Source organism: Fukomys damarensis, unplaced genomic scaffold, assembly GCF_012274545.1.
Source record: "Fukomys damarensis isolate Sample0158 unplaced genomic scaffold, DMR_v1.0_HiC HiC_scaffold_32, whole genome shotgun sequence".
Classification (NCBI taxonomy): Eukaryota; Metazoa; Chordata; class Mammalia; order Rodentia; family Bathyergidae; genus Fukomys; species Fukomys damarensis.
Window position 1 is genome coordinate 623,357 of NW_022900944.1, and position 15,539 is coordinate 638,895.

Consider the following 15,539-nt stretch of genomic DNA (forward strand, 5'->3'; position numbering starts at 1 on the left):
CCCTAGAGGAGCAGGGCGGGAAGGGGGCGGCGTGCGCACAGGGAATGCAGTCCCGCAGAGCGCCCCGGTCCCAAGGGACACGGAGCGCGGTGATCCGCGGGGCTGCGGGGCCAAAGGCAATGCTCACCGGTTCCACAGTCGCCATCTTAGATCGATCTGATCACACAACCGCTCCTGAAGTGGGGGGGCGGTGAGAGGAAAAAATGAGGTTCAAACCGGATTGGCCGGCTATTGTCCGCGTGACGGACGTGTCCGTTTGGCCCTGGCGGCGGCTGCGCAAAACTGCGGCTGCGCGGGTCACGAGAGGCTTCTGGGAAGTGGAGTCTCACTTCTTTTTTTAAAACCTGAGACATTGCGGGGGCGGGTCACGTGGTCAGTAGCTGGGTAAGCAGTTCTAGGTGGGGAGCCTCGCATGGGACTGTGTGATCTAGTTTTCTGGGCTTCCTCAGCTCCCGGCGTGCTCGCTGTGCCCTTCGCCGCCTTGTCCTCTCATCTCCAGAAGATTGGAAACTACAGGCTCAGCACACACACAATAAGTCTTCATTTGCTTATTTAATGCCCTTGAACAAATTGCTTGTGTTTTTAGTTTTCTTTTGACTGCCCACCATTTTCTGCTACCGTAATTTCAAAGACGCGGGGTCCAGAGGGGCCCTGTAAGTAATCAGACCTGCAGGTCCCCGCGGCGCTGACGCTGGGGGCCGCTTGTTGCCATCACTGCGGCGGGGGACGGCTGGGCTGTCCGGTCCCCGTCACGCCTGGGTGGGGCTTCGCCCGGCAGCTGTCCCTGGGCCACGTTCTGAGGGTGAGACCTCAGAGGTAAATCTTGCTTCGAGTAAAACTTTTTTGGACGTTCTGACCAAGCGTTTGCAGTCCTCTGCTTTGACGAGAACAGAAGTAGCTCAAAGCAAAGTGCCAGTCCGGGCAGCCACTGTCCCCTGACAAGGCCTAGGCGGGCGGTCAGGAGTCGCGTGGCCGGATCAACCCTTACTCTGGGTGTTGACTCATTCTCTTTAGATGAGTGACTCATTCATTGCCTCGGTTTTTTCATTTATGAACCTAAGATGATAATACCCTTACGTCACAAGGGTGTGCTGTGGTAATTACTGTAACCAGTTTTGAGAATACATCGCACTCTAAATGCTTCATAACGAGCAACCGCGTGCCTTTCTAGGGGTCACTTGCGTCCTTGGTTTTTAAAACATTCTTAGTTTTCTTTTGTTTACTTTATTCCATAATGGCACCAGGGCAAATGGAGACCATCTCCTCTCCTTTACAAGGGTGTCTGTCCTCAATAGAGGCTTTAATGCTGAGGAAACTACCATCACTAGCAATTAGAAATCTGACCCTACTCTGGCATGCCACATTTTCTTTCCTTCTACAGTACTGTGCAATTTTTTTCAAGACAATGTTATTCTGCACAGTCTAGTTATTAATACTGCTAATAGAGGATAAGAGATCTAGAACACTGCTCTTAGAGTTTTATAAGGATGAAGACAGTCTCATTGAAACTTCCCTCACTTCCTAAGAATATTAACACCAGGGAAAGCAATGTACCTAGGCTGCCTGTGCCTGCCTCTTTATGGTGTTGCTAATGTTCAGAGGTGTGGCATACCTATTATTGAGTGCATAATGGATGCTTGGGTTGGCTAACACATAATTGAGTTTGTGTAAGAACTCAAAACTATTGCTTGTGCACATGTTTTGGTTTACTTGGATGGCTGTGGTGACTAATGAAACATTTATGTCTAGTCAGCTTAATTCCAATAGGTTCTAAAGTTCTACTTATAATTCTATTATAAAAAAATAGATAAATGGACCTCTTCCTACAGAAACTGTTACGCTATCCAAAGTAGTTACAGATGATTTTGTTGATGCTTCTGCTGGTTAAAAGTGATATCTGCTTAACTTCTTTGAAGAGACAGCATAGGTGTACCATTTTCATGAAGTTGCTAGATAACAGAGCAAAGAATGAACCAGCTTGACAAGGAAGTACACATGCATATGAAATTTAATTTTTCTCCATTTTGTTGTATGTACTTTGTTGCATGTTTTGTGGGCCAGTCAGGTGTCTTTGTCTAATATTGACATAAAGATCCTACCATCTTTTATTTGGTGGAAGGGCCAGGGATATAGCTCAGTGGTGCCACTGCCTACCTTGCAAGCACAAGGTCCTGAGTTGTATCCCTGGTACCAAAAAAGAAAGATTTGGTGATTACATTTAATTAACATATCTGCATATGATTAGTTTTATTTTTGGCCTTTTTTATATTGTTTTGGGGCAAGTTTTCACTATTTTATTCAGGCTAGTCTTGAACTCTTGGCTCAACCAATCCTCTTGCTTCAGCCTCTCAAATAGGATTACAAACGTGCACCATCATGTCCAGCTTTATACTTTTTTTTTTTTGAGACAAGATCTCCGTATGTAGCTCAAGCTGACCTTGACCTCAGTAGGAAATCCAGGCTGACCTCGAACTCCAGGTGATCCTCCTACTGCAGCCTCCAGAGTGCCGGTACCTCAGGACTATGCCACCATGCCTGGCCTCCTCTTAAATGAACACAGAAAAAATTTTATGTTATATATAATTTATACATAATTTTTTTTATTTGCTTCTTAGGATAGTGTAGTATGTTTAAGAATTATTGTATTTAGAGAATCAATTCCTGACTCTTATTTTTTAGGAAATTCCAAGCTGTTACATATATTTGAACAAATGTACTTAATGAACAATAATTGCCTGTAATATACCAATAATTTTTCTTATTGATTACTTCATTTGACATTTACAAAAATTATGTGAAACATTATTGTCCCATTTTATAGATAAGTAAACAGACTCAGTAATATCAAGAGACACATTCATATCCACACAGATAATGGTGAACTGGGTTTCAAACCCAATTTTTGTGATTCCAAGACTCTGTATATCGTAGCTTCTTTTGTGTGATGCAATCTTCCAAATACCTGTTTCTCTTCAAAATACTGATAATTCCAATTCCACTTACCTGTCTGACAAGAAACCAGCCAAGAAATAATGAGTTAGCAATGGGAACTATATAACCAGTGAAGGATACTTACGGATGCAGGAAGCATAGGCACTCCTTTCCTGAACTGTAAAATCTGATTGCTATTTTAAGTCATAGAAATATAAATAGTTCACTACCCATATAAAGAAGTGTGACTAAGAACCAAAATGATGCAGCTAACAAGCTACGAGGAGCACAAATTTGTATAATAAATAACACAGTTACAGGATTCCTTCTCTTATTTCATTCATCTGTTCTGGTGCCATCTTCTGAGAGAAGCCTTGACCAAGGCTTCCACACTGCTCTGTCTCTTACCTTGCTTTATTTTCTTCAGTTTACTTCATAGCCCTCACTCTGAATTTGTTATTATATTGAACATTATTTAGTTAATTGTTGATAGACTCCATTACTAAAATATTAAGTCTTTGATAATTTGTAAGTCGATTACTAACAGATATTTGGGAAAACCCAAATATAATTTTTTTAGAAATCTAATCTCATAACTAATAAACTAGCTAATAGGAAAGTTACTATAGTTTATGTGAGGTGATATGTTAGTTTACATGCACTTATAGTACCTCATTTTATCTTCAGAACAACATTCTGATATAGATATACCTGATTTTCAAATAAGGGTTCTTAACTACTCCATCATATTGACTATATTATAATTATTTCATCTAATAAAAGATATTATTGCTTCTCAGCCTTTTGGCTAAGATCAAGTGTAATAAAAAAGATAATTGTCTGAAATAATTTAACCCTGTTAAAATTTCTGGACAAAACTAACATTTGCAGGCTGGGGGTTTAGGTCAGTGGTGCCACTGTCTGTCTACCAAGTTTGATCCCCAGTACCAAAAAACAAACAAAACTAACATTTGGATTTTTTTAAAAATAAGAAAATCTATTGATTGCAATTAAATGGTGTTTGTGATATTTTTATTATCTAATAAATAGACTCTATCCATTCACTGCACTTTTCTTACATGAGTTGTCCTGCATGAAAGGACATGTTTTAATGGTGTCTATCTTCTGTGCTTTTTCTATAAATTTACTATAAAAATACATTAAACTAGGCCTGGAATGATAGTACAAGCCTATAATCACAGTATTTGGTAGGCTTGCTGGGATTACAGGCATGTGCCACCACACCTGGCTAAATCTTTTTTCTTTACAACATGCTTAATTTATGGCAGTATTTTTTTCCAACAAAAAAATGGGCTAAGATAGGTGAATTCGTTAGTTTTAATCCCCTGGGGACCCACTTGCATGACCCTTGGTTAGTACTTTTTTGCCCAATTTTGATGGCAAATGGGCATGACGCTCAGAGAATCAGTCCTCTAAGATAGGGATCTGGTCCAAACCATGGGACAGGCTGCTGATACCAACAAAATTACTCTCTGAGGGTAGAGAACTTGAGTATACAGAGGAGAGGAAAATGATGATGATCAGCTGCAGTCCTGAGATCAACTACGATGGCAGTGGCTATATTGCCTCCTACCCATCTCCCATGTAGAAGTTTTTTCCAAGAAGCAGGTCTGTTGTAATCCTGGGGAATCTCTATCAGAATGTTTGGGAAGAAGGGGACCTGAGCAGTGCAAAGAATAAACTGCTGTGCCCTTTGTTATAAGCCAAGAAGATTCTCTTTCATTGAGTGATGTTGCCCCCATCTGTGTGAGTCTACTTTTCAGGAGATCAACCAGCAACAATCAATATTCATAGATGATGTTATTAAAAAATACTTTTATGTATTAAAGTAAATAAAGTAAGTGTTCTTTAAAAGATGTATTTCAATTAACCTGAAAATAATTATGATTAAATTGCAATGAATAAGTGGGCAAATATATAATGGCATACTTTATCATAAAACTCTGAGTACACAGATTAAGTTGAATATATGAATCAAAGAATGAAAGATTTTCAGTTGTAATATATCACACATTTGTTAATTTAAATTGTGATTTTCATATTTTCCCTATTATATCAAGAATTCATATGTCATTGGATACAGTGGCACAGTCCTTTAATCCAGGTTACTCTGCACACTGAGGCAAGAGGATCACAGGTGCCAGGTCAGCCTGAGCAACTAAGCAAGACTATGTCTATAATATCTTAAAAAGGACTGGAGACTGTAACTCAGTGGCAGAGCACTGCCTACCAAACATGAGGCCTTGCACCACAACCACGGGAAAAAAAAGAAAAAACAAAGGGATGTCGTGACCCAAAGCTTATTTTTGCTATGTAGGACAATATGACTTGAGAATATAGATAAATGTTATGTTTGGCTTCATATCTTACTCATGTCTATATTTGGAAATGCTAAAACCTGACATTATATATATATGTTATTTATAGCCTTGCTATTTCTAAAAATCAACATTCAAACTGACACTCCTACAACCAAACTACCAAGTGCTAGCCCCTGTCTACTAGAGCAAGAACTTCTCAGTGAGTGACATTAGAATGTGTCTGACTATCATATATGGAATTCACTATCTTAAAATATAAATGGACTCTACCTATACAGCCTCCTTCAATGTATGAACCAGCCTAAGAGGTGAGCTCAGACCTGACCAAGGGATGACAAAGATGAAAAATAAAGAGACACAGAAACAAGCTAAACTGTGGAGGGCTAGGACCCTCAAGTTTCCCTTCGACATAAAACCTCTCATGACTGGCGCACCTTGCTTTTATTCACACAGATATGGGCGCAAGCAATCAGGGATCCTCCATAGTACCTCTCCAGGTAAACAACCTCAGGCGCTTTTACTTTTCACTGCAGCGTGTTAGCGGGCTTGCACCCCCACTTCCTTCTCAGTGCTCACCAAGGAGGCCAGTTAGCACTTATTCCTGTCTGATCACCATGCTTCAGTGTCAACCAGGTTTGTGTTTATGTATGTATGTATGTATTATTTATGTACCAGGGGTAGAACTCAGGACCTTGGGCTTTTGAGGCAGGCACAGCACCATTGAGCTACATCCTTGGCCCTATGTGAACACTTGATTTTAAAAATGGCTGGGGATTTATCTCTGTGGCACCATGCCTGCATCAAAAGTGCAAGGTCCTGAGTTTGATTCCCAGTACCAGAAAAAAAAATCAAGTTATCAGATATTATTGCAACTCCTTTTATATTCCTCCTAGATTATACTTTAGCCTTTCCCTGTAGTCTTAAGACATCCTTAACACAAACCTTTAATAATGTTTTTATATGTCATTGGTCAAATATAAATTAGAGGGATTAGTAACTTCTGATTTAAAATGATTGTTTTCCAGCTTCAAGGAATTTTTTCTTTTTTCTCTTTTTTTTTTTTTTTTTTTTTTTTTTTTTGGTACCAGGGATTGAACTCAGGACCTTGCACTTGTGTGGCAGGCATGGGTACCACTGAGCTTAATCCCCATCACCAAGGAATTTTTAACATATTAGTGTTGAGGGCTGGGGATTTTAGCTCAGTTGTTCTGACAACTGCCTCGCAAGCTCAAGGTCCTGCGTTCGATCCCCACCCAGTAGCAAAAAGAAGATATTAGTGTTGAGGTAATTTTTCATAACTATCCACATAAATACTAGTTGGAATAGTAGTAATTAATATGAAGTATAACTTATCAAGAAATTCTAGGGCTGGAGATTTAGCTCAGAGGTTTTGCCACGTGCTTCGTAATTGCAAGGTTCTGAGTTTGATCCCCGGTACAAAAAAAAAAAATTATACACTGAGCTCAAGAAATACATGCTTTAGGGGCTGGGGATTTAGAACAGTGGTTCCTTTTTTGCACACACACACACACACACACACACACACACACACATACATGCTTTAGGCCAGGGATTTAGCTCAGTGGATCTACTGCCTGCCTCACAAGCACAAGGACCCAGTTCAATCCCTGGTACCAAAAAAACCAAAATGATATGCTTTAAACTATGAAATTGTAGTGCTTGTAGAATAAGAAAGAATCTTTTTTTTTTTTCTCATTGAGTTTACTGGTACTTTTTAAGTATATATTACAGTTACATTCATCATTGGGATCTTGTACCTTTACGTGACATATCTTGGTTCTCATTTTTTCCCCATACCCCTGCCCTCCCTTTACCCCCTCCCCACTCCCCTATTTACAAAGACTGTCTCCATTTTTTCCTTTTCTCATCTTTTTTTCTTTTCCCTTATTTCCTTTCCCCTACCCTGCCCACTTCCCCTACACCTTTAGACCTTTTGTTCCTATTTCACATTGTCTATTATACAACTTGGATCTTATTTACAGTTGTAGTTTTTCATACCAGAGAAACCATTTGATATGTGTCTTATTTATTTAAGAGTATTCCCTCAATATGCATTCATTTTCCTATAAATGACTGTAATTTTTCATGCATGCTTTATGGCTGAGTAGTACCCCATTTTATGGAAAAACCACATCTACTTTATTCAGTCTCCAACTGATGGGCAATTGGGCTGTTTCCAAGCTTCAGCTATTACAAACTGTGCCACTATAAGCTTGGGTGTACACATATCACTGTGGTATGATTCTTTTAATTTTTTTGGACCGATACCCAGAAGAGGGATAGTGGGTCACATGGAACCTCTAATCCTAGTTTTCTGAGGTGTCTCCGTATTGATTTCAACAGTGGTTGCACCAATCTGCACTCCCACCAACAATGGAGAAGGGTTCCTTTTCCCCCATAGCCCTACCATTTGTTATTGGTTGATTTCTTTCTTTTTTGCTTTTGTTTTTTTTTTGTTTGTTTTGGTACCAGGGATCAAACTGAGGACCTTGTGCTTACGAGGCAGGTGGCAGAACCACTGAGCTAAATCCCCAATGCTGTTATTGGTTGATTTCCTGATAGCAGCCATTCTTTCTGGGGTGAGTTGGAATCTCAGTGTTGTTTGCATCTGCATCTCTTAGATGACCAGTGATGTTGAACATTTTTTGATATATATTTATTTGCTGCTTTCACTTCTTTGTCTGAGAAATGTCTGTTCATTTCAGATTCCCATTTTTGAATCGGGTCTTTATATTTGAGGGGCCTGATTTTTTTGAGTTCTTTCTATATTCTAGATAATAGTCCTTTATCTGAGGAGCAGCTGATAAACATTTTTTCCCACATTTTAGATTGTCTCTTAGTTCTGTTGGTGGTTTCTTTTGCAGGGCAGAAGCTTTTTAATAAGATGAGATACCAGTTGTTGATTCTTTGTGCTAGTTCCCATGCTACTGAGGATTTATTCTAAAGTCTTTTCCTATGCCAGCGTCTTCGAGAATTCTGCCCAACTTATCTTCCAGCAAGTTTAGTGTTTCTTTTTTAATATTTAGATCTTTAATCCACTTGGATTTTAGTTTAGTGCATGGTGAAAGATAAAGGTCTAGTTTTAATCTTTGGCAGCTTGAAATCCAGTTTTTCCAACATCATTTATTAAAGAAACTATCTTTCCTCCACTGAGGATGGTTGGCTTCTTTGTCAAAGATGAGGTAGCTGAGTACATCTGGAGTTGTTTCTGCATCTTCTGATCTATTTCACTGATCCTTGGGTCTGTTTTTATCACAGTAGCTTTGTAGTACAGTGTCAGGTTGGGGAGTGTGATACCCGCTGCCATGTCTCATTGCCTAGGATGGCTTTTGCTGTTCTAGGTCTCTTCTGGTTCCAAATGAATTTTTGGATTGTTTTCTCTAGTTCTGTGAAATATACTGTTGTAATTTTAATCAGAATTGCATTGAACCTGTATAGTAGTTTTGGTAGTATAGCCGTTTTCGCTGTGTTGATTCTTCCTGCCCAGGAGGAGGGGATATCTTTCCATTTTCTTATATCCTCTTTGATCTCTTTTTTTCAGAGTGTTGTAGTTTTGAGTGTAGAGGTCTTTTGCTTCCTCTGTTAGATTGATTCCTAGATACTTCATTTTTGGGGATGCTATTGTGAAAGGAATTGTTTTGCTAATTTCTCAGTCTGTTATTTGTGTACAAAAACGCTATTGATTTTTGAGTGTTGACTTTCTTTCCAGCTATTCTGCTGAAAGTGTCAATTAAATTTAGAAGCCTTCTGGGAGAGTTTTTTTGGGTCTTCATTGTAGAGTATCATGTTGTCAACAAATAATGACAGTTTAACTTCTGCCTTGCCTATCTTTATTGCTTTAATTTCTTTCTCTTGTCTAATTGCTATGGCTAATGTTTCCAGAACTATATAGAAGAGGAGTGGTGATAGTGGGCATCCTTGTCTTGTTCCTGATTTTAACATGAAGGTTTTCAGTTTTTGGCCATTTAATATGATGTTGGCTGTTGGTTTTTTCATAGATAGCCTTTATCAAGTTGAGATAAAGACCATCTATTCCAATTTTCTGCAGGGTTTTTATCATGAATGGGTGTTGAATTTTGTCAAATGCTTCTTCTGCATCTATTGAGATGACTATATGGTTTTTGTCCTTGACTCTGTTAATATAGTGTATTACATTTATTGATTTATGTATGTTAAACCATACTTGCACCCCTGGAATAAATCCACCTTGGTCAGGTTGTATGATCCTCTTGATGACCCTCTATATTCTGTTTGCCAGTATCTTGTTGGGGATATTTGCATCTATGGTCATTAAGGAGATTGGCCTGCAGTTCTCTTTTTTTGGTTGGGTCTTTCCATGGTTTTGGAATCAAAGTAATACTTGCTTACAGCAATGAATTTGAAAGTGTTGCTTCCCTTTCAATTTCACTGAAAAGTTTAAAGAGTAGTGGCAATAGTTCTTCTCTAAATGTCTTATAGAATTCAGCAGTGAAGCCATCAGGACCTGGCCTTTTCTTTATTGGTAAACTTTTAATTATGTTTTTAATTTCACTTATTGTAATTGGGGTGTTTAGAATTTTTTTATCTTTTTTGTTCAACTTTTGTAATTTATAAATATCAAAAAATCTGTACATGTCTTCTGTGTTTTCCACTTTAAGAGTACAGGTTCTCAAAGTAAGTATTGATGACCTCCTGGATTTCTGCTAAATCTGTTGTGACTTCACCTTTTTCATTCCTAATTGCATGGATCTGAGCCTTTTCTTTCATTTTCTTGACCATGTTGGCTAAGGGTTTATCGATTTTATTTATTCTGTTGAAAAACCATCTCTGATTCATTGATTTTTTTTTGTATCATTCTCTTAGTTTCCATTGCATTGTTTTCTGCTCTGATCTTTACAGTTTCTTCCCTTGTAAGAGCTTTGGGTTTTTCTTGCTGTTCTTTTTCTAGGAGCCTAAGATTTATCATTAGGTTGTTTATTTCAGCTCATTCTGTTTTCATAGTGTGGGTTTTCACTGCTATGAATTTTGCATGTAGAACTGCTTTCGTTGTGTCCCATAGATTTCCTGTATGTTGCATTGGCATTATCATTTATTTGTAAAAACGGATTAATTTCTCCTTTAATTTCCTCTGTGACCCATTGATTGTTCGGGAGAGTGTTGTTCAATTTCCATGTGTTTGTGAAATTCTTGTGGTTTCTTATGCTTAATTAATTATGCTTAATTAATCAAGCTCCAGATTAATTAATTATGATTAATTAATCAAGCTCCAGCTTAATTACATTATGGTCTGATAATATACATGGGATAACTTCAATTCCTTTGCATTTATTTAAACCTGTTCTATGAGCTAGTATGTGGTCCATTTTGGAGAATGGCCAGTGTGTAGCTGAAAAGAATGTATATTCTGATTTTGTGGGGTGGAGCACTCTGTAGACATCTATTAAGTCCATTTGTCCAAAAGCTTGGTTTAGTTCTAGTATTTTGTTGTTGATTTTTTGTCTAGATGATCTGTCTATTTGTGACAGGGGGGTATTTAGGTCCCCCACTACAATTGTATAAGTGCTTATTTGGTTTTTCATGTCCCTTAATATTTGTTTTATATAGTTGGGGCATTAATATTTGGTGAATATATATTTATGATTGTCATCTCTTCCTTTTGGATTGTTTCCTTTACAAGGATGTAGTGGCCTTCTTTGTCTCTCTTAATCAGTTTTGGTTTGAAATTTATTGTGTCTGAGAATAAGATAGCTACCTCTGCTTTTTTCTGGTCTTCTGTCACATGGAAAACTGTTTTCCACCCTTTCACTTTCAGTCTGTGAGTTTCTTTTTTAACTAGGTGTATTTCTTGTATACAACATATTCTTGGATTTTGCTTTTTAATCCATTCTGCCAATCTTTTTCTTTTGATTGGTGATTTAAGGCCATTGACATTGATGGTTATAACTGATATATATTGACTTATCATTGTCATGTTATTTTCCTGTTGTTGGCCCTTTTTAATTTTCCCCCCTCTCCCTTTAGTTTCTTACCTTGCATTGCCTTGTTGATTTGTTCTTTTGGGCCTCGTGGTGTTGTGACCTTCATTGCCTTTTTCTAGGATGTTGTTTAGAATTGTCTGTAGTGCTGGTTTGGTATTCATGAAGTTTCTCAGGTGTTCTTTGTCACGGAAGTATCTTATTTCCCTGTCCATTTTAAAAGAGAGTTTTGCAGGATACATCAGTCTAGATTGGAGGTTATTTTCTCTTAGTACTTGAAATACTTCACTCCAGACTCTCCTTGACCTAAGGTTTTGTGTTGAAAAATCTGATGATTCTGATGGGCTTTCCTTTCCATGTGATTTGTTTCTTTTCTCTAGCTGGTTGTAGTATTTTGTGCTTCTGTTGGGTTTCTGGGATCTTGACCATTATATGTCTAGGTGTAGATTTTTTTGTATCATGGCTAGTTGGTGTCCTACATGCCTCACTTATCTATATGTCACATTCTTTCCCTCTGTTTGGAATGTTTTCTGTCATTCTGTGAACAGCTTTTTAAAGCCATGTGTATTTTCTCCTGCTACTTCATGGATTCCCATCAGTCTTATGTTATTCTTCTTCACATCATCTAGGAGTTGTTGGATCAATTTCTCATGATCCCTTAATGTTTTAGGTGATCTCTCTTTTCACGATCACTGACTGCAATCCTATGTTCCTTATTTGAAATTCTATCTTCACATTCATTTATCCTGTTGTGAATGCTTTCCATAGAGTTTTTAATATCCTGGATATCTGTTTGAATCTTTCATGCTTTCCATTTCTTTCTTATGTTGGACATTCATGGTCTCCATCTCCTTCCTGTGCTGGGCATTCATGTCTATCATAGTCCTGAGCTCATGTTTTTTTTTTTTTTTTGTCTGTTTCTGTTCTAGAGTCTCTAATCATGTCTTTCATTGTGCTCATCATCTCTGTAGTCATCTGGAAAATTATTTCTGTTTTGAATTTTTCTAGAGCCTGAGTGATCTGTTTTGTTACTTCCTGTGCTATGAGTTCAGGGTGTCCTAGTGGTTGGTTGTCAGACTTTTCTACCTAGTTTCCCCTAGAATTTGCCATTGGTGAACTAGAAGTCTCTCTTTGTGCCTTGCTTAAGTGTTTCCTCATTTTTATTTTTGTTATTGGGCTGTTCTTGGTTTCATTCCTGGGTTAGTACTTTGATCTTCCTGATAGCTGCTCTTTAGGTTTTGAGTCTCTAATGACTCAGAGACACTCTCATTTTCATAATATCAAAAAGGACAACTCAATAAATCAATCACAACCCTTTAGCCTAGTTGATACAATCAGCAACACAAGAGCATCAAGCACAGCTTAGAAATTGACCATTTGTGGTAGTTGTTAATCTTTCACTTTTAAATCATGTGAATTAAATCAAAATCAATGACCAGCCCAAAATATGTTGATAGTGAATAAAACTCTTTAATATAGCAACTTTACTCTTCAGGATAGGGACTTAGAAGTTGTTAGGAGGAGAGGAATGGATAGGTAGAAGCATAAGAGAAGGTTTCGGGTGAAGCCACAGGATACAGGATGATTACACAAACTCTAGGATGCTGACAGGAGGGAAAGACAATGTGCAAGAACAAAGACAAGAATAGAACAACTTAACAGTAATAGGGAAACTATAAATTATACTCACTTTCCTTTGAAACTAATGACACTCAAGCAAAGGAAAAAGAAGAAAAGAAAAAGAAAGAAGAAATCTGAATCTGAATTAGGACAGGAAAAGGAACGAAAAGGGAGATGAAGAATAACCTGAGGGAGCAAGAGACTGAAAGGGAAAAAGAAGAAAGAAAAAAGGAAGAATTTGCAGAATGGGAAAACTAAGTCAATTAGTCTTAGCCTCACTCATATTCTATAATATGAGTCATGATGACATATTTATTGATGACACTATAATGTCATCAATTTACATGACCTATAATTCTTTTTAAAGTAATTCAGGAAAGGAAAATTGCAGACTTGTAATGGCAGAACTATGGCATGTGTGCTGCAGTGGGCACACAGAGCTTACTCTGTCAATGTGCAAGCCAAGTCATCCCAGCAACCGAGCTTTGGATAAAGGTTGTTTTTTCTAAACTAAGACCTCAGTATTGAGATTTAATCACAGATTTAGCACTTTGTGATAAGTGGGTTTTAGCCTGCAGTTTGGGCACTCATCTCCAAAAGGTTCCCTCCCCATCACTGTTCTAGACCAGTCACGACTAGATCACTCAACAAAGTGCAACCGGATGGGGTGTTATATGTTAAATTTGGACTATATGATCACTTTTAGTCAATTCCATCTGTGAATGGGAGAAAATATTTGTAACAATCTAGTAGTTTTTGTATGAGCCAGAGAGTTAGAAAGGAGAGAAGAGCAGGTTACAGAAAAGGAAAAGAATGATATGCTGCTAAGAAAAGAGTGTTTGTTATAGAAGAAAAGCCAAGAGGAGCTTAAAATCACATATAAGTGAATAACTAGATAGATCGACCATCCTAAATATTATAAGATGAATAAGCTCTAGAAACAACAGAGTATAAACAAGCACAAGCTGGTGTGATGTATGCCTGTAATTCCAGCACTTGAGAGGCTGAGATAGGAGGATCCCAAGTTCTAGTCCCACTGGGGCAACTTAGACTCTCAAAAAGAAAACAACTTCTAAAAATCACATTTTCAGTGAACAATAATGTGAAAACATCCAGAAGGATACACAAATAATGCATTAACAATGGTGATCTCAGGAATATGTTTTTTTTTTAAATTGAGTTTATTGGTACTTTTTAGGTATAGAGTACAGTTACATTCATCACTGGGATCTTGCACCTTAACATGATGTGTCTTAGTTCTTTTTTTCCCCCCCATACCCCTGCCCTATCTGAGGAATGTTTAAAGACAAAAGATCATGGAAAGAATTTCACTCTTTATGTTTCTAGAAGTGTTTGAAACTTTTGTAAATATATAGGTGTAGTACATAAATGCTGTTATGAATAATATACACACTTGTAGTTTATGAAAGCAAATAAACATAGGAGCCCCAAAATTCCTTTCAAGTCTCATAAGCAATAGTAATAGGGGGATGTGATGCACTAGAACAGTAACAGAGGCATCATGTGTAGTGAGACCTCAGAATCTATAAAATGTAATGGTTACTGATTCTATAAAAATGAAATAAAGAATAGATATTCTACTCTCTAGAACAGAGCATGCAAAAGAAATGACATCTGAATTGATAAGGTACGATAGGCAACTATAAAGTATATTTGAGTCTAGGTCAAGGGAAAATAGAATAATCTGAGGAAAGAGAAAATTTACTACATGTAGTTCAACTATTTCTAAGCCTCATACTGTTGAGCTAGACCTGGAAATTAAATAATCACAAGGGGGGAGGTTAAGTTTAAATAATCATTAATGGAGAGGTAAGTTTAGGTAGATCACAGGGCTAAAAGCAAAGCACCATGTGGAATGAAAGTGGAATGAGTAAGTATAGTGTGTTGTTTGGTTAAGTGGAGATTGGTATTTGTTTTAGCAAATTAAAAACTGCCATGTGGTGGGCCAGGGATTTACCTCAGTGGTTCTGCCCCCTACCTCACAAGCTCAAGGTCCTGAATTGCCAAGTTCCATCCCTGGTACCAAAAAAGAAAAAAATACCACGTGCTACTCCAAATGGAGTAGAGACTTCAGAACACTTCACTTCAGAACAGACTTTTTTTTTTCCTAAGAAGACTCACTGGAGTAGCTACTTTTCATCAGGTAAATGTAAGAATGTAGATTCTCCTTGTTCTTCATTTTGTGACTAGTGATAAGCTGCCCTGTCTAATACTTTCATGTGCAGATTTTCATAGAAATCAAAGAGTCTCTTGAGTGGAAAGGAACTAAGACCTTGGCCCTTTACTTTTTTTTTTTTTTTGGTATCAGGGATTGAACTCAGGACCTTGTGCTTGTGATGTAGGCAGCAGCACCACTGAACTAAGTTCCTGCCCGACCCCTTTTTGATCTTCCAATTTACTACAATCTAATTAGATGACTCCAATTGATGCCCTTGGGCAGAAGAGAATACAAAAGTCACCAGGAATTAATCATGAAGAAAGAGCAGCATCTGGAGTAGCCAAACCCTAAGTGACTTAGCATGTACCTGGCGAGAATCTGTCTCTCCACCTCACATCTTACTTGTATCAGACAATGTGTTCCCAAATATATGTCAAAGTGCTATAGCTTTGGGGCCTAAAATTGGGTTGGGCAATAACCTTTTTGTGTTAG

At 37.9% G+C, this 15,539-nt stretch overlaps 1 protein-coding gene and 1 pseudogene across 2 annotated transcripts in view; one reads left to right on the forward strand and one right to left on the reverse strand.

Annotated features, from left to right (window-relative positions):
* Eif4e (eukaryotic translation initiation factor 4E) overlaps positions 1–266 on the reverse strand; it is a 47,985-nt gene extending 47,719 nt beyond the window's left edge. Inside the window, exon 1 of one of the 2 annotated variants that reach the window (XM_010640985.3) lies at positions 128–266. In XM_010640985.3, the coding sequence (XP_010639287.1) occupies positions 128–145 (18 nt within the window). In that variant the 5' untranslated portion in view covers positions 146–266. The remainder of the gene's footprint in view (positions 1–127) is intronic. The other variant, XM_010640993.3, reaches the window with a different exon arrangement.
* Positions 267–3,719: 3,453 nt separating this feature from the next.
* Positions 3,720–3,899, forward strand: LOC117283942 (annotated as a pseudogene).
* The last annotated feature ends 11,640 nt before the right edge of the window (positions 3,900–15,539 follow it).